This window comes from Rhinoderma darwinii, chromosome 6 (assembly GCF_050947455.1).
Source record: "Rhinoderma darwinii isolate aRhiDar2 chromosome 6, aRhiDar2.hap1, whole genome shotgun sequence".
In the NCBI taxonomy this organism is placed as follows: Eukaryota; Metazoa; Chordata; class Amphibia; order Anura; family Rhinodermatidae; genus Rhinoderma; species Rhinoderma darwinii.
The window spans coordinates 141,898,888-141,919,681 of record NC_134692.1 but is presented as its reverse complement, the minus strand read 5'-3'; the positions used below and the strand labels follow the sequence as shown (position 1 = coordinate 141,919,681).

Below are 20,794 nucleotides of genomic sequence, written 5' to 3'. Positions count from 1 at the left end.
AATAGATGTGTTGTGATCGTTGCGGACTTCTGATGGAGGAGCACATGCGGTTTGTAGGTTCATTTATGGGTCACGAAGTTGTGGTGTCTACACGTTCCTATACAATGAAGATGTTTTTTGAGGATCTTCTGCTGGGTTTCTGTTTTCTGTATATTGGGTATTTACGCCAGTCTATTTTTTATTTCCTTTAGACTCCGTCTTCTTCGCCATGTCGGGCTCCGTGTCCTTCAAAGAGCTTCTGAACTTGGCTATAGGTTCTCCAGAACTTGGGGCCGTCAACTTCAACGCACTTTACTCCTTGCTCTATGGCCTCCTGGAACACCTGCAGGTTGAGGACGTACGGAGGAAGTTGTCCCAGGAGGAGAAGGAGTTCATACAGCCGGGGCAAATAAATGTGGACGACTCCGAAAAACCATCCACGCTATTCCACCATCTGCAGGACAAGCTCTCTCAGATGGAGGCCAAGCTCCAACACCTAGATGCTCTACCCAGCTCCGCCAGTCTTCTACAAGCCAGTCAATCCCAGAAGAGGCCTGTAGAGGAGATGTGGCAACTAATGCAGCTCAAGAAGAAGACCGAGATGAATGAAGATGGAGTCAGCAAGGTGAGACATGGACATCTTCTGTCTCGTATGTTAGGAGCAAGGGTGGACATGCCCTAGAGAAAGCCCCAGAAGCTGCTAAGGGTCCCATAGAATGGCACCATAGCTTAGATTGGCCACATGCCCCTATGCCGTAGGCATTGTGAACCTGAGCAGGGTCCCCAAACTTGTGAGGGAATCGGCCTGAGGATCACGCCGCCCTACTCACCACAAAAAGCAACCTGGGTCAAAAAGCAACCTGCGTTTAGACCCTTGACCCTAGTGACCAGGACACCTCGAATGTTATTGGGGTTTCTTGGTGGAATAAGGAAATACATCAAATAAGTAGGTTGATCACAAGACTCCTAGTCATATTCTCATGTAGCAGAGCTAAGCTTGTTCATTTATTAAAGATGAGTTTGTCACTTGGCAGAGCTCATGTTGATATCACAATGTCTCATCTGTGGTTTTCCATAGGACTGTAGGTCAACTTTTTAAGACGAGTCCTGTAAGTAACCGCTTATATCTATATTCCTCTGCTAGGCCATGAACGCCTTCCAGGAACTACTCAGCACGTTCAACACCCTCAGGCAGGCCAACGACTTGATCCAAGAAAGACTGGCGTCTCTCGGTGACCAAGTGTCCAAGGTGAGATCCCAGGCGACATTATAAAATCAACGAGACTCATTTCACAGATGGTCGTTCCTCAGGGGCCGGCGGATCAAGAACTGGAGACGTTGTGTGAGGAACAAACACAAACAATCCAGCCCGGCCGATGCATTTTCTCCTCTGAGGGATCTCGTCAGTCGGACGCACCACGTCTTATGGTCTTTATTTTTTTACAGATAAATATCCGGGAGGTTGAGAGGAGACTACAAGACCTGGATGGGAGGACTCAAAATATCCCCCTGCTAGAAGACAAGCTGGTAAGAGCCCCCAGGGAATGGCAGGATTATATACCAGACACACGGTTGAGGAGTCCCGCTTCTAAGTTATCCCAGATGCTGGGTGACAACCACTAATGGCCGCAATTGTGTCACCCATCCGTCCATAGGCCAGAGCAGCACATTAGTCTTCTGTTTTATGCAGATTTCCATCTACCGCCCTGTCTTGGTAAGTGTCAGTCTTCACTGTAATGATAGCATTGTATTCATGAATTTGGAGCTCAGGATGAACAGAGCTCAAGGTCCTGTCCATATAAGAGGAAAATCTGCGTATCTGTGCCTTCAGCCTATAGAGGCTCCTAGATTAGACTTTTTTTTTTTAAGATGACCCTATAAATCCCTCTTACTTCTTAATTCTTTACTTTCTATATGGGGTGTGTGGTCTATATGGGGTGTGTGATCTATATGGGGTGTGTGATCTATACGGGGTATATGGTCTATATGGGGTGTGCTGTCTATATGGGGTGTGCGACCTATATGGGTGTGTGGTCTATATGGTCTATATAGGCTGTATATTGTCTATATAGGGTATGCCATTTATATGGGGTATGTGGTCTATATGGGGTGTGTGGTCTATATGGGGGGTGTGGTCTATATGGGGTGTGTGGTCTATATGGGGTGTGCGGTCTATGTGGGGTATATGGCCTATATAGGATGTATATTGTCTATATAGGGTATGCCATTGTTATGGGGTATATAGTCTATATGCAGTGTGTGGTCTATATGTGGTAGATGGTCTATGTGGGGTGTGTGGTCTATATGGGGTGTGTGGTCTATATGGGGTGTGCGGTCTATATGGGGTGTGCGGTATATATGGGGAGTGCAGTCTATATGGGGTATATGGTCTATATAGGATGTATATTGTCCATATAGGGTATGCCATTTATATGGGGTATATAGTCTATATGCAGTGTGTGGTCTATATGTGGTATATGGTCTATGTGGGGTATATGATCTATATGGGGTGTATAGTCTATATGACGTATATTACCCCCTGACGAAGCCTGGTGCAAAACGCGCGTTGGGTTTTGGACAGTGTATGGGCAGTCACGATGGCTTATGGTGGGTGAGGTCTCTTGTGATGCACGGTCTGAGTCTGGACAAATTATTGCCATTGAATAGGTGTTACCATGACTCTATGTAGAGTCATCTTTGTGCATATAGTGGATATAAGTACAAGGTAGGGTATGAGATTTAGTGATTCTGACCTATGTCACCACCATATATGTCCTGCCTTACGATTATACACTGTCCTCTTCCTGTATTATTTTTGTACATGTGTTTTTAAATGGTATGTACAACTATTTTGTGTCTGAATAAAGAATTTTATACTTTTTGCTACATTGGATGGATTACATTTATTATAGCATTGAGGGAAATTTTGTCAGTTTATTTATGACGTATATGGTCTATATGGGTGTGTGGTCTATATGGGGTATATCAACAATATGGGGTATAGGGTCTATATGGGGTGTGTGGTCTATGTGGGGTGTATAGTATATAGGACGTATATGGTTTAAATTAGGTATATGGTCCATATAGGGTGTATGGTATGTATGGGATTTATGGTCTATACGACATATATAATCTAAATGGGTTGTGTTGTCTATATGACGTATATGGTCTATATGGGGTGAATGGTCTATATGGGGTGTGGGGTCTATATGGGATTTATGGTCTATATTTGGTATGAGGCCTATACGGGGTATATGGTTTATATGGGGTGTGTGGTCTATATGGGATATATGGTCTATATTTGGTATGAGGCCTATATGGGGTATATGGGGTGTGTGGTCTATATGGGGTATATGGGGTGCGTGGTCTATATGGGATATATGGTCTATATTTGGTATGAGGCCTATACGGGGTATATGGTTTATATGGCTTATGCAATTTTATGATCTTTCCTTATCGTTACAGGAGAATTTGCAGAAAAAGCTTTATTCTTATCCCGAGCAGTCTGACCTGGTGACCTGGCCATCACTACATGATACTATGACCAACAAGGTAGAAGTATATTATATATACAGTATGTATATATTATATGTATATTGAGTTTTGAATTGCAAATATTTCTGAAGTCTTTATTCACAAATGTTGCAGGTAAATGTGGAATTAAAGAGGACCAGCAGCTCTCCTGACATGTCTGTTATAGTAAGTGCTTGTATTCCTCAAAGGCATCGATTTTTTTTTTAAATATTTTTTTTTAGAGCTCAATGTTCCTCTGTTAATCCTCCTGGAAATGTATGAATAAACTGATAACTAGGTGTTACTATTCCCCTTGTCAATGGAGTGTGTCCCTATGAAGTCTGACACTGTCCAAACGGTGCAGAGAGTATCAGACTGTGCAAGGACACACCTAATTGACAAGGGGAATGGTAACCCAATTGTCAATTTATCCATATATTTCCAGGAGGAATAATAGAGGAACTAGATGCACCAGAATTGTTATTTCATGGAAAATACAAGTATTTACTAAATCAGACATGTCCGGAGACATTTATACTTTATAAGATCATTTTCTCTGTATTCGAAGAGATTTTCTGGGGGCTAAAAAGACTGTAAGAAATAGACGACCATTCACTCCAATGATCATCTTAACTATAGGAGCGACTCCCCCACCGCAAACTGCTGAATAGTGGAGAACGGCTCCTAGTTTCTATGTGGGCGACTCGATATAAGAAGGTGTTTTCATTGTATTTAACTGATCACTGATTCCCATTTTGGAATTTCCATGGTAACTGTAATTAAAAAAAAAAAACGGCAAAGACATTTCAGTGCCATTCATTGTGTAAAACGTTATATTCCTGCATCATCGACAGAGTTCAGACTGGGCCCTCAGCAATGAAACGAAACAGCGCAACGTCAAAAGAATCATGAACGGCCTGGGAACCCTCCCTGCAAGACATGAAGGTCTGGAGAGCCGGGTACAGGATATCGAACAGGAGCTGAAGCGGCTGGACCTAGAAATGGGTGCGTGACAAAAAACAATGTACAATAACTAAATGTGAGCAAGGGACATGGCTGTCATTTTGCAAACCTATTCCGACACTGTTCTGACAAATTAAGCGGAACATTTTTACTCTACCAGCACTAGAGACTGCAATACTGCCCCCTATGTACAAGAATATAACTACTATAATACTGCCCCCTATATACAAGAATATAACTACTATAATACTGCCCCTATATACAAGAATATAACTACTATAATACTGCCCCCTATATACAAGAATATAACTACTATAATACTGCCTCTATATACAAGAATATAACTACTATAATACTGCCCCTATATACAAGAATATAACTACTATAATACTGCCCCTATATACAAGAATATAACTACTATAATACTGCCCCTATATACAAGAATATAACTACTATAATACTGCCTCCTATATACAAGAATATAACTACTATAATACTGCCCCTATATACAAGAATATAACTACTATAATACTGCCCCTATATACAAGAATATAACTACTATAATACTGCCCCTATATACAATATAACTACTGCCCCCTATATACAAGAATATATCTACTATAATACTGCTCCCCATATACAAGAATATAACTACTATAATACTGCTCCTATATACAAGAATATAACTACTATAATACTGCCCCATATACAAGAATATAACTACTATAATACTGCTCCTATATATAATAATATAACTACTATAATACTGCTCCTATATACAAGAATATAACTACTATAATACTGCTCCCTATATACAAGAATATAACTACTATAATACTGCTCCCTATATACAAGAATATAACTACTATAATACTGCCTCCTATATACAAGAATATAACTACTATACTACTGCCCCTATATACAAGAATATAACTACTATAATACTGCCCCTATATACAAGAATATAACTACTATAATACTGCCCCATATATACAAGAATATAACTACTATAATACTGCCCCTATATACAAGAGTATAACTATTATAATACTGCCCCTATATACGAGAATATAACTACTATAATACTGCCCTTATATACAAGAATATAACTACTATAATACTGCTCCTATATACAAGAATATAACTACTATAATACTGCCCCTATATACAAGAATATAACTACTATAATACTGCTCCTATATACAAGAATATAATTACTATAATACTGCCCCCTATATACAAGAATATAACTACTATAATACTGCCCACTATATACAAGAATATAACTACTATAATACTGCCCCCTATATACAAGAATATAACTACTATAATACTGCTCCTATATACAAGAATATAACTACTATAATACTGCCCACTATATACAAGAATATAACTACTATAATACTGCTCCCTATGTACAAGAATATAACTACTATAATACTGCCCCCTATATACAAGAATATAACTACTATAATACTGCCCCCTATATACAAGAATATAACTACTATAATACTGCCCCTATGTACAAGAATATAACTACTATAATACTGCTCCTATATACAAGAATATAACTACTATAATACTGCCCCCTATATACAAGAATATAACTACTATAATACTGCCCCCTATATACAAGAATATAACTACTATAATACTGCCCCTATATACAAGAATATAACTACTATAATACTGCCCCCTATATACAAGAATATAACTACTATAATACTGCCCCCTATATACAAGAATATAACTACTATAATACTGCCCCCTATATACAAGAATATAACTACTATAATACTGCCCCCTATGTACAAGAATATAACTACTATAATACTGCCTCCTATATACAAGAATATAACTACTATAATACTGCCCCCTATATACAAGAATATAACTACTATAATACTGCCCCTATATACAAGAATATAACTACTATAATACTGCCCCTATATACAAGAATATAACTACTATAATACTGCCCCTATATACAAGAATATAACTACTATAATACTGCCCCTATATACAAGAATATAACTACTATAATAATGCCCCTATATACAAGAATATAACTACTATAATACTGCCCCCTATATACAAGAATATAACTACTATAATACTGCCTCCTATATACAAGAATACAACTACTATAATACTGCTCCTATATACAAGAATATAACTACTATAATACTACCTCCTATATACAAGAATACAACTACTATAATACTGCCCCTATATACAAGAATATAACTACTATAATACTACCTCCTATATACAAGAATATAACTACTATAATACTGCCCCCTATATACAAGAATATAACTACTATAATACTGCCTCCTATATACAAGAATACAACTACTATAATACTGCTCCTATATACAAGAATATAACTACTATAATACTGCCCCCTATATACAAGAATATAACTACTATAATACTGCCCCTATATACAAGAATACAACTACTATAATACTGCTCCTATATACAAGAATATAACTACTATAATACTGCTCCTATATACAAACATATAACTACTATAATACTGCTCCTATATACAAGCATATAACTACTATAATACTGCCCCTATATACAAGAATATAACTACTATAATACTACCTCCTATATACAAGAATACAACTACTATAATACTGCCACTATATACAAGAATATAACCACTATAATACTACCTCCTATATACAAGAATATAACTACTATAATACTGCCCCTATATACAAGAATATAACTACTATAATACTGCCCCCTATATACAAGAATATAGCTACTATAATACTGCTCCTATATACAAGAATATAACTACTATAATACTACCTCCTATATACAAGAATATAACTACTATAATACTGCCCCTATATACAAGAATATAACTACTATAATACTACCTCCTATATACAAGAATATAACTACTATAATACTGCCCCTATATACAAGGATACAACTACTATAATACTGCTCCTATATACAAGAATATAACTACTATAATACTACCTCCTATATACAAGAATATAACTACTATAATAATGCCCCTATATACAAGAATATAACTACTATAATACTGCCCCCTATATACAAGAATATAACTACTATAATACTGCTCCCTATATACAAGAATATAACTACTATAATACTGCTCCTATATACAAGAATATAACTACTATAACACTGCTCCTATATACAAGAATATAACTACTATAATACTACCTCCTATATACAAGAATACAACTACTATAATAATGCTCCTATATACAAGAATATAACTACTATAATACTACCTCCTATATACAAGAATACAACTACTATAATACTGCCCCTATATACAAAAATATAACTACTATAATACTGCCCCTATATACAAGAATATAACTACTATAATACTGCCCCTATATACAAGAATATAACTACTATAATACTGCCCCTATATACAAGAATATAACTACTATAATACTGCCCCTATATACAAGAATATAACTACTATAATACTGCCCCTATATACAAGAATATAACTACTTTAATACTGCCCCTATATACAAGAATATAACTACAATAATACTGCCCCTATATACAAGAATATAACTACTATAATACTGCTCCTATATACAAGAATATAACTACTATAATACTGCCCCTATATACAAGAATATAACTACTATAATACTGCCCCCTATATACAAGAATATAACTACTATAATACTGCTCCTATATACAAGAATATAACTACTATAATACTGCCCCTATATACAAGAATATAACTACTATAATACTGCCTCCTATATACAATAATATAACTACTATAATACTGCCCCTATATACAAGAATATAACTACTATAATACTGCCCCTATATACAAGAATATAACTACTATAATACTGCCCCTATATACAAGAATATAACTACTATAATACTGCCCCTATATACAAGAATATAACTACAATAATACTGCCCTTTATACAAGAATATAACTACTATAATACTGCTCCTATATACAAGAATATAACTACTATAATACTGCCCCTATATACAAGAATATAACTACTATAATACTGCTCCTATATACAAGAATATAACTACTATAATACTGCCCCTTTATACAAGAATATAACTACTATAATACTGCCTCCTATATACAATAATATAACTACTATAATACTGCACCCTATATACAAGAATATAACTGCTATAATACTGCTCCTATATACAAGAATATAACTACTATAATACTGCTCCTATATACAAGAATATAACTACTATAATACTGCCCCCTATATACAAGAATATAACTACTATAATACTGCCCCTATATACAAGAATATAACTACAATAATACTGCCCTTTATACAAGAATATAACTACTATAATACTGCTCCTATATACAAGAATATAACTACTATAATACTGCCCCTATATACAAGAATATAACTACTATAATACTGCTCCTATATACAAGAATATAACTACTATAATACTGCCCCTTTATACAAGAATATAACTACTATAATACTGCCTCCTATATACAATAATATAACTACTATAATACTGCGCCCTATATACAAGAATATAACTGCTATAATACTGCTCCTATATACAAGAATATAACTACTATAATACTGCTCCTATATACAAGAATATAACTACTATAATACTGCCCCCTATATACAAGAATATAACTACTATAATACTGCTCCTATATACAAGAATATAACTACTATAATACTGCCCCCTATATACAAGAATATAACTACTATAATACTGCCCCCTATATACAAGAATATAACTACTATAATACTGCTCCTATATACAAGAATATAACTACTATAATACTGCCCCCTATATACAAGAATATAACTACTATAATACTGCCCCTTTATACAAGAATATAACTACTATAATACTGCCTCCTATATACAATAATATAACTACTATAATACTGCGCCCTATATACAAGAATATAACTGCTATAATACTGCTCCTATATACAAGAATATAACTGCTATAATACTGCTCCTATATACAAGAATATAACTACTATAATACTGCTCCTATATACAAGAATATAACTACTATAATACTGCCCCCTATATACAAGAATATAACTACTATAATACTGCTCCTATATACAAGAATATAACTACTATAATACTGCCCCCTATATACAAGAATATAACTACTATAATACTGCCCCCTATATACAAGAATATAACTACTATAATAATGCCCCTATATACAAGAATATAACTACTATAATACTGCCCCCTATATACAAGAATATAACTACTATAATACTGCCCCCTATATACAAGAATATAACTACTATAATAATGCCCCTATATACAAGAATATAACTACTATAATACTGCCCCCTATATACAAGAATATAACTACTATAATACTGCTCCCTATATACAAGAATATAACTACTATAATACTGCTCCTATATACAAGAATATAACTACTATAACACTGCTCCTATATACAAGAATATAACTACTATAATACTACCTCCTATATACAAGAATACAACTACTATAATACTGCTCCTATATACAAGAATATAACTACTATAATACTACCTCCTATATACAAGAATACAACTACTATAATACTGCCCCTATATACAAAAATATAACTACTATAATACTGCCCCTATATACAAGAATATAACTACTATAATACTGCCCCTATATACAAGAATATAACTACTATAATACTGCCCCTATATACAAGAATATAACTACTATAATACTGCCCCTATATACAAGAATATAACTACTATAATACTGCCCCTATATACAAGAATATAACTACTTTAATACTGCCCCTATATACAAGAATATAACTACAATAATACTGCCCCTATATACAAGAATATAACTACTATAATACTGCTCCTATATACAAGAATATAACTACTATAATACTGCCCCTATATACAAGAATATAACTACTATAATACTGCCCCCTATATACAAGAATATAACTACTATAATACTGCTCCTATATACAAGAATATAACTACTATAATACTGCCCCTATATACAAGAATATAACTACTATAATACTGCCTCCTATATACAATAATATAACTACTATAATACTGCCCCTATATACAAGAATATAACTACTATAATACTGCCCCTATATACAAGAATATAACTACTATAATACTGCCCCTATATACAAGAATATAACTACTATAATACTGCCCCTATATACAAGAATATAACTACAATAATACTGCCCTTTATACAAGAATATAACTACTATAATACTGCTCCTATATACAAGAATATAACTACTATAATACTGCCCCTATATACAAGAATATAACTACTATAATACTGCTCCTATATACAAGAATATAACTACTATAATACTGCCCCTTTATACAAGAATATAACTACTATAATACTGCCTCCTATATACAATAATATAACTACTATAATACTGCGCCCTATATACAAGAATATAACTGCTATAATACTGCTCCTATATACAAGAATATAACTACTATAATACTGCTCCTATATACAAGAATATAACTACTATAATACTGCCCCCTATATACAAGAATATAACTACTATAATACTGCCCCTATATACAAGAATATAACTACAATAATACTGCCCTTTATACAAGAATATAACTACTATAATACTGCTCCTATATACAAGAATATAACTACTATAATACTGCCCCTATATACAAGAATATAACTACTATAATACTGCTCCTATATACAAGAATATAACTACTATAATACTGCCCCTTTATACAAGAATATAACTACTATAATACTGCCTCCTATATACAATAATATAACTACTATAATACTGCGCCCTATATACAAGAATATAACTGCTATAATACTGCTCCTATATACAAGAATAGAACTACTATAATACTGCTCCTATATACAAGAATATAACTACTATAATACTGCCCCCTATATACAAGAATATAACTACTATAATACTGCTCCTATATACAAGAATATAACTACTATAATACTGCCCCCTATATACAAGAATATAACTACTATAATACTGCCCCCTATATACAAGAATATAACTACTATAATACTGCTCCTATATACAAGAATATAACTACTATAATACTGCCCCCTATATACAAGAATATAACTACTATAATACTGCCCCTTTATACAAGAATATAACTACTATAATACTGCCTCCTATATACAATAATATAACTACTATAATACTGCGCCCTATATACAAGAATATAACTGCTATAATACTGCTCCTATATACAAGAATATAACTGCTATAATACTGCTCCTATATACAAGAATATAACTACTATAATACTGCTCCTATATACAAGAATATAACTACTATAATACTGCCCCCTATATACAAGAATATAACTACTATAATACTGCTCCTATATACAAGAATATAACTACTATAATACTGCCCCCTATATACAAGAATATAACTACTATAATACTGCCCCCTATATACAAGAATATAACTACTATAATACTGCCCCCTATATACAAGAATATAACTACTATAATACTGCCCCCTATGTACAAGAATATAACTACTATAATACTGCCCCCTATATACAAGAATATAACTACTATAATACTGCCCCCTATGTACAAGAATATAACTACTATAATACTGCCCCCTATATACAAAAATATATCTACTATAATACTGCCCCTATATACAAGAATATAACTACTATAATACTGCTCCTATATACAAGAATATAACTACTATAATACTGCCTCTATATACAAGAATATAACTACTATAATACTGCCTCTATATACAAGAATATAACTACTATAATACTGCCCCCTATATACAAGAATATAACTACTATAATACTGCCCCCTATGTACAAGAATATAACTACTATAATACTGCCCCCTATATACAAGAATATAACTACTATAATACTGCCCCCTATGTACAAGAATATAACTACTATAATACTGCCCCTATATACAAGAATATAACAACTATAATACTGCTCCTTTATACAAGAATATAACTACTATAATACTGCCCCCTATATACAAGAATATAACTACTATAATACTGCCCCCTATATACAAAAATATATCTACTATAATACTGCCTCCTATGGACTAGCATATAAGCACCAGTTTCCTCTGATTGCAGGTAAGATGGGGGTTCCTGAGGATTTACTTCAGCAGCTGCGGAGCCTGAGACAGGATGTGGAGAGTCTTTTCTCTGAGAATAAGAAGGTCGGTGTCTGGAGATGTTCCTCGTGATTCCTCGGCGCAGTCTTCAGTAGCTTTACCTTTACTTTTCATCACTTTCAGGACAAGGTGGACATGAATGCTCTCAGGAGTGGACTCCATGACCTGAATATGGCTCTACAACGTCTCGACACCAAAACTGACAAACTGGCCGCAGATCTGTCCGAGACCGCGGTGAGGAAGCAGAAAGGACAGGGTTAATAATGGTTGTAAGGTGGGAGCAAGAAGCACAAGCAGCAACGGTACATCCGCGATAATGGCCTCAACACTGCCATAATGACCAACATTATAAAATAATCTCTAGGGGGCAGTGTGTTGAGCTGTGTATCTAATCCCATCATGTGTGATACTGTCTGTTGAGCTGTGTATCTAATCCCATCATGTGTGATACTGTCTGCTGAGCTGTGTATCTAATCCCATCATGTGTGATACTGTCTGTTGAGCTGTGTATCTAATCCTATCATGTGTGATACTGTCTGCTGAGCTGTGTGTCTAATCCTATCATGTGTGATACTGTCTATTGAGCTGTGTATCTAATCCTATCATGTGTGATACTGTCTGCTGAGCCGTGTATCTAATCCTATCATGTGTGATACTGTCTGCTGAGCTGGTGTATCTAAGCCCATCATGTGTGATACTGTCTGCTGAGCTGTGTATCTAATCCTATCATGTGTGATACTGTCTGCTGAGCTGTGTATCTAATCCTATCATGTGTGATACTGTCTGCTGAGCAGTGTATCTAATCCTATCATGTGTGATACTGTCTGCTGAGCCGTGTATCTAATCCTATCATGTGTGATACTGTCTGCTGGGCCGTGTATCTAATCCTATCATGTGTGATACTGTCTGCTGAGCTGTGTATCTAATCCTATCATGTGTGATACGGTCTGCTGAGCCATGGATGTAATCCTGTCATGTAATGCTGGTCTGATACAATAATAACATCTCCTTGCAGACGCTTCAGAGTCAGATTGATGAGCTGGAGAAGAAGAAGTTGGATCGGGAGGAGTTCATGCTGGAAGTGAATCTGGTGAGGACGTGTTTTGGGGTCTCAGACATCATTAGGTGGTAGACCATGATCAGCAGAACTAGAGAGGGGGCTCTGGTCCTAAATGAACTGGCACAGGGTATTTGATAAGCTGTGGTGGTCCTCTAGATGGACAATCTCCGGCCATATATCTGGCCCTGGTCTCAGTTATTGAGACCTCAGATCACCTTCACAGATCTTGAGGGTCTTATACTCCAGTCACATCCAGAGCTGCCAGAAAGAGCTGAGTGGGGAGATTGTGAGTGGCGGAATGACAGTAAAGCAGCTCTGTAAGAGCTAGCATGGCTGACTGTGGTCACTGTCAGACAGCTACTTCCTGTCCCCAGAAAAGTAAATACCTGAAATACAGAGTAGAAATACATGGACAAGATCAGGGGAGTAACTAGAGAATGCTGGACCCCATGCCACTCTTTTAAATGGGACCCCCCCCCCCCCAAGCATGGACTTCAAGATCAGACCCCAGATCAGACAAAGAAAAAGGCGTCTACCCACCGCCCCGGTTTTCATGTCTTTAGGACCCAGTCCCCACACGCTGCCACATCGGGCCCCGATGCACAAGGTCGTGACGCCGGGCAGTGCAGGACGTTGTATGTGGTGCAGCGCAGACCTTGTGTGCCAGGGCCTGATCTGGCGGGCTGTAGGGAACCAGGACGGGCCCGGTTGGCACGGAGATTGTTATGTTACCGCACAAGATGGTTGGTAAAGACCACGGGAATGGGCGGGGAAGGGCAATGGTCAACATGTTTACGATAAGTCGCAGTGAAGACGTTTTCCGCTCCATCTTATTTGCAGAAAGCTGACAAACGGGCGCTGGAAACCAAGGTGGGGCACGCTCAGCTGGAGGCCGCCATCGGTGACGTCAATTCCGTACTGGAGGATCTGATCAAGAAACTGGCGGCACAGGAGTCCGAGTGGCAAAACATGCTGGCCAAGCTGCTGGCGGGACTGGAGGCCAAGGTAACATATATATATATATACACACGTACACTTATATACACCCCTGATACCGGCACAACATAGGGTCAGGCCTTGCGGGAAGTGAAATGATTACAACGGCCATGAAAATAAGAAACACCTTTCAATAAACTTTATTTATATTTTGTCCATCTCCATCCACCTCTGGGCCCGTGTCAGCGGCAGGACGGGCCCGTGTCAGCGGCAGGACGGGCCCGTGTCAGCGGCAGGACGGGCCCGTGTCAGCGGCAGGACGGGCCCGGAGGTGGATGGAGATGGGCGCGCGGCTCTCGAGCCTCTCAGCAGCTTCTATGGCTGAGACCTTTGTCCCGGGATCCAGTTGAGCAATCGTCAGATCACTAGGAAACACGCTGAGAGTTGTGCTTTCATGGGGGAGGGGCAGATACGGAATCCATACAAATAGGCCCCATGGATAAAGCAAAACAAAACACTGTTATCTATAAGAACAATCCACGTCATCATAAAGCAATGACACGAGAAGGAAGGGAACCATGGCGATAGCAAAAGGGATGAGATTAGCACAAACCTCGCCTGAAATGCTCTGTGCTGCTGGGAACCCAGATGATTGTCTTCTTTCTCCTGTTTGTTGTATTACACTGTCCCTGTCACATGCCGCCCTGTCCTCATTAGTGCCTCCTACAAGATCAGCACACTCCTCTGCTGAAATGCTCTGTGCTGCTGGCAACCTATATTCCATTATTATGCCCCCACACACGTGACACTGCGCCCTGGCACATGCCGCCCTGTCCTCACTAACATCACCACATGAGTGTAAAGGTCACAAGATCATCACACTCCTTCCCTGATATACTCTGTGCTGCTGGGACCCTCAGGGACTTTAACTCAATCTGTAATCTTAAACTTGTCTTCATTCCCCTCATCATGATACTATCCCCGTCCTCACTAACATCATCATATACGTCAGTGCCCCCCGCAAGATGAACACACTCCTCTCCTGAAATACTCTGTGCTGCTCCTTCCACTGTGTATCTCTGACTTGTCCCCTTCACATGACATTGTGTCTACAAGCTGGAGCGTCTGTTGTGCTGCGTGTAATGTGAGGGTCTCTTGTCCCCCTGTAACTTCTAGTTGAGTTCCTCAGACTTGGATTCTGTATATAAAGACCTGGAGGAGCTCTGGAGGTTCCTGAAGAAGCATCTCAGCTCCAGCCAAACCTATGATCCAGACGGGGCAGCGGGCTTCAGGAAGTGAGTGGCTGGAAGCAATAAGGGGGCACTGCTGCCCCGTCTATGGGGGAGGGGCCTGTAGCTCTATTCAACCTGAGCTTCTTGATTTAGGAATAAAATTCCAGAATTACAGTGAAGACTGACACCTTCACAATAGGAAAGAGGGAGAAGGACAGGTGTAATTCTGTTTAAAACTGCAGGTACATATGTGATCTGGGTCTGTGGAAAGCTGGGTGACTACCCCGATAAGATTAATTATCACCCAACACCTGTTACCCAGTCAGGGACTAAAATATGAATCTTCTTCACACAAGAGGCGGCGCAGGGGCTAAAACTATTATTATTATATGAAGAGAGAGGAGAGAAGTGCAGATATAGAGGCCGGAGAGGAAACTGCCGAGTCCTGATCATTATTATCACCCCACAGGAAACTGTTTGAGAGAGTCAAGTGCATATCCTGCGACCGTCCTGTAACCATGGCAACCGGACCGTCAGTATACAAACATCTATCTATCTATCTATCTATCTATCTATCTATCTATCTATCTATCTATGTCATATCTATCTATCTCATATCTATCTATCTATCTATCTATCTCATATCTATCTATCTCATATCTATCTCATATCTATCTATCTATCTCATATCTATCTATCTATCTATCTATCTCATATCTATCTATCTATCTATCTATCTCATATCTATCTATCTATCTATCTCATATCTATCTATCTATCTATCTCATATCTATCTATCTATCTATCTATCTATCTATCTCCTATCTCATATCTATCTATCTATCTATCTATCTATCTATCTATCTATCTATCTATCTCATATCTATCTATCTATCTATCTCATATCTATCTATCTATCTATCTCATATCTATCTATCTATCTATCTATCTATCTATCTATCTCCTATCTCATATCTATCTATCTATCTATCTATCTATCTATCTATCTATCTATCTATCTATCTATCTATCTCATATCTATCTATCTATCTATCTATCTATCTATCTATCTATCTATCTATCTATCTATCTATCTATCTATCTCCTATCTCATATCTATCTATCTATCTATCTATCTATCTATCTATCTATCTATCTATCTATCTATCTATCTCCTATCTCATATCTATCTATCTATCTATCTATCTCCTATCTCATATCTATCTATCTATCTCACTTTTTAGATTGTAGATATTTACATGAATATCTTTTTTTCCAGGCATCTTGTTACTGTTCGTTCTCTGATCCCCCGGAATCAGACAATCAGCGGTGACTACAGCAAGAATTCGGGGTGTGTGTTCCGCTGCAGTTGGAGGAAGAGTGATTCTATTACTTATCAGTGACATTAGGGGCGGAGCTGTGACAACTTCCCATTCATAAAAAGAGGATGGCTGTCAGCATTAAACTACACAGCTACACCTCTCATGGGAGCTTAGGGTTGCCTGCTGTCTAAGACCGGGTTCACACATGCAGTTTTTGTTGCAGTGTTTCAGTTGCAGAGATGTTCATTCTAACCCCTTCACTGCCGTAGACCACCAGAGATACAAACACTAAGGCCCTGTTCACACAGAGTTTTTTTGCAGGCAGAAAAAAATCTGTCTCCGGTTTCCTTTAGGAATTCTGAGGCAGATTTTGAACTGCCAGCGCTTACATTTCTGCATTTTCACCGCGTTTTATGCTCGTGCCTGTTGGATCTAATGCAAAGGCCGCAGGTGAAAAAAACGCTAAAAAATGCGTGCCGCAGGTTTTTCCTGCCTCCCAATGATTTCAATGGGGGGTGAGAGTCGGTAACGGCTGGAAGAAAGAAAATACCGCTATCATTTTCCGCGAGCAGCCGACAACCGCTCAGGAATAAAGAACGCACCTGCCTCATAGCGAGATTAAGGTGGCGATTTGGGCCGTTTTTTGGTGCTAAATCAATGCGGTTTCCCTGTCAAAATCAGCGCCAAACAAAATTCAGTGTGAATTGACCCTTCACTGCCCCAGACCACCAGGGAGTTTGTCATTGGCCTCTCTAGTACAATAGACCACCAGGGATATCTAGATAATAATAAGACAACTTCCCTCTTTTATCTGACTGGTATTTTATGGCGACCCGGTCAGCGAGTTATAATGGCAGCCATATTGGCGATCACCCAGCTTTCCCAGTGACAGATATAATTACGGAGCAGCTGCTGAGTAGATTTTTTAACATCTTAATGGACGACTCAATAACATATCTACTAGGTATATGTTTTATGGGGGGCAGTGACACTAGTGCAGGTCATTATTAGGAATCGCCGGCCCCTGGAGACAGAGCGTCAGCGGAGGGGAATCTGACACATCTATAAATAGGTGACTGGAAATAGTCAGCACTTCTCTCCCTGTATACAGGACCGCACAGACTATAGGGGACCTCACACAAGAGGAGCTGGGCCTGTCTGCTGTATTAACCCTTTATTCATGTGGACTCTTCTTTCCAGAGATCCCCCGCACGTGTCAGACCCCGAGTTTCAGTACAATGAGCCCCCGAGACCCCACACATCCTGCTCACTCCACCGAAAGACAACCCGCAACCAAAACCTCACCACTGTCTACCCGTATGGCGACCCCGGGCAAGTCCAGTACAAGAATGTAAGTGAGGACGACATCGACAGGAGGTTATAACCATGCAGGTCTCCATCTAGAAGTGTCCATATGATAGATAGATAGATAGATAGATAGATAGATAGATAGATAGATAGATAGATAGATAGATAGATAGATAGATAGATAGATAGATAGATAGATAGATAGATAGATAGATAGATAGATATGAGATAGATAGATAGATATGAGATAGATAGATATAGATATGAGATAGATAGATATAGATATGAGATAGATAGATAGATAGATAGATAGATAGATAGATAGATAGATAGATAGATAGATAGATAGATAGATAGATAGATAGATAGATAGATAGATAGATATGAGATAGATAGATAGATAGATAGATAGATATGAGATAGATAGATAGATATGAGATAGATAGATATAGATATGAGATAGATAGATATAGATATGAGATAGATAGATAGATAGATAGATAGATAGATAGATAGATAGATAGATAGGATATGAGATAGATAGATAGATAGATAGATATGAGATAGATAGATAGATAGATATTAGATAGATAGATAGATATTAGATAGATAGATAGATAGATATGAGAGAGAGAGATAGATAGATATGAGAGAGAGAGATAGATAGATGATAGATAGATAGATATGAGAGAGAGAGAGAGAGAGAGAGAGAGAGAGAGATAGATAGATAGATAGATAGATAGATAGATAGATAGATAGATAGATAGATATGAGAGAGAGAGATAGATAGATAGATAGATAGATAGATAGATAGATAGATAGATAGATAGATAGATAGATAGATATGAGATAGATAGATAGATAGATAGATAGATAGATAGATAGATAGATAGATATGAGATAGATAGATAGATAGATATGAGAGAGAGAGATAGATATGAGATAGATAGATATAAGATAGATAGATAGATATGAGATAGATAGATAGATAGATAGATATGAGATAGATAGATAGATAGATATGAGATAGATAGATAGATAGATAGATAGATAGATAGATAGATAGATAGATAGATAGATAGATAGATAGATAGATAGATAGATAGATAGATAGATAGATATGAGATAGATAGATAGATAGATATGAGATAGATAGATAGATAGATAGATAGATATGAGATAGATAGATATGAGATAGATAGATAGATAGATAGATAGATAGATAGATAGATATGAGATAGATAGATATGAGATAGATAGATAGATAGATAGATAGATAGATAGATAGATAGATAGATAGATAGATAGATAGATAGATAGATAGATAGATAGATAGATAGATATGAGATAGATAGATAGATAGATAGATAGACAGATAGATAGACAGACAGACAGATAGATAGATAGATAGATAGATAGATAGATAGATAGATAGATAGATAGATAGATAGATAGATAGATATGAGATAGATAGATAGATAGATAGATATGAGATAGATAGATATGAGATCTTGTCTGTTATTTTGATATATTCCCACTTCTCCTTGTCTTTATATCACAGTCTGAGTTTGACTTGATGGGGATTGATGGTGTGATGTATAAAGGACGGATGGACAGGAGCTTCACCACTTACATTCCCGAGAGGGACACCCCAGGTGAGTGTCAGCTCTGCAGCCCAACTTTTACCATTGATTCTGGATTGACCCGTCTCTTCTTCTCAGCAGTGAAAACTCCGCAGCCGCCATACAGGATCACGATGGAAAGAGCGCGTTCCGCTACCCCCCACCACAGGAACTCCAGTGCCCCCACCTCACGTAAGCCCCACAACTTAAAGGGCCACTAACCCTGTAGTCAGCAGCTTATAAGAGAAGCATCTATATAAACTCGTCTCTCTCCCCTCACAGGGCCTTCTAGTCACTCTGCGCGATCGTCCCGCACGCTACAAGCGCCATCTGCCACAGACGCAACGCAGCCCACGTTTCACGTGCCCTCAGCCACAGAGACCACAGATATTCTGCAGCAACCAATCAACGTCGAGACGCAAGCGGTCTGACCTATGATGGGACCTACAAAAACAGGCTATCATTCCCACCGCCATCCCCGCTGCCACCCTCTGCTGGGCATCTACCCCTGAGACTTTATAACAAGAGTTTTTTATTTACTGTGTATGGAATAAACCTTGATTCCTCCCGTCATACAATAAATGCACAATTCAACGGACACATGAGCAAGTCATGTACGGGCGTTGACGGGCAGATGGGGCCT

The 20,794-nt window shown here is 37.4% G+C and overlaps 1 protein-coding gene across 4 annotated transcripts in view; it reads left to right on the top strand.

Annotated features, from left to right (window-relative positions):
* Positions 1 to 20,794, top strand: part of C6H16orf96 (chromosome 6 C16orf96 homolog) — a 24,704-nt gene extending 3,910 nt beyond the window's left edge. For 3 of the 4 annotated variants that reach the window (XM_075830748.1, XM_075830749.1, XM_075830751.1), the window contains 16 exons: positions 192 to 604; positions 1,124 to 1,228; positions 1,426 to 1,506; positions 3,445 to 3,531; positions 4,347 to 4,497; positions 12,631 to 12,716; positions 12,795 to 12,905; positions 13,687 to 13,761; positions 14,572 to 14,736; positions 15,844 to 15,962; positions 16,369 to 16,431; positions 17,179 to 17,250; positions 18,422 to 18,572; positions 20,091 to 20,184; positions 20,251 to 20,343; positions 20,434 to 20,794. In XM_075830748.1, coding sequence (XP_075686863.1) covers positions 192 to 604; positions 1,124 to 1,228; positions 1,426 to 1,506; positions 3,445 to 3,531; positions 4,347 to 4,497; positions 12,631 to 12,716; positions 12,795 to 12,905; positions 13,687 to 13,761; positions 14,572 to 14,736; positions 15,844 to 15,962; positions 16,369 to 16,431; positions 17,179 to 17,250; positions 18,422 to 18,572; positions 20,091 to 20,184; positions 20,251 to 20,343; positions 20,434 to 20,582 — 2,015 coding nt within the window. In that variant the 3' untranslated portion in view covers positions 20,583 to 20,794. The remainder of the gene's footprint in view (positions 1 to 191; positions 605 to 1,123; positions 1,229 to 1,425; positions 1,507 to 3,444; positions 3,532 to 4,346; positions 4,498 to 12,630; positions 12,717 to 12,794; positions 12,906 to 13,686; positions 13,762 to 14,571; positions 14,737 to 15,843; positions 15,963 to 16,368; positions 16,432 to 17,178; positions 17,251 to 18,421; positions 18,573 to 20,090; positions 20,185 to 20,250; positions 20,344 to 20,433) is intronic. The other variant, XM_075830750.1, reaches the window with a different exon arrangement.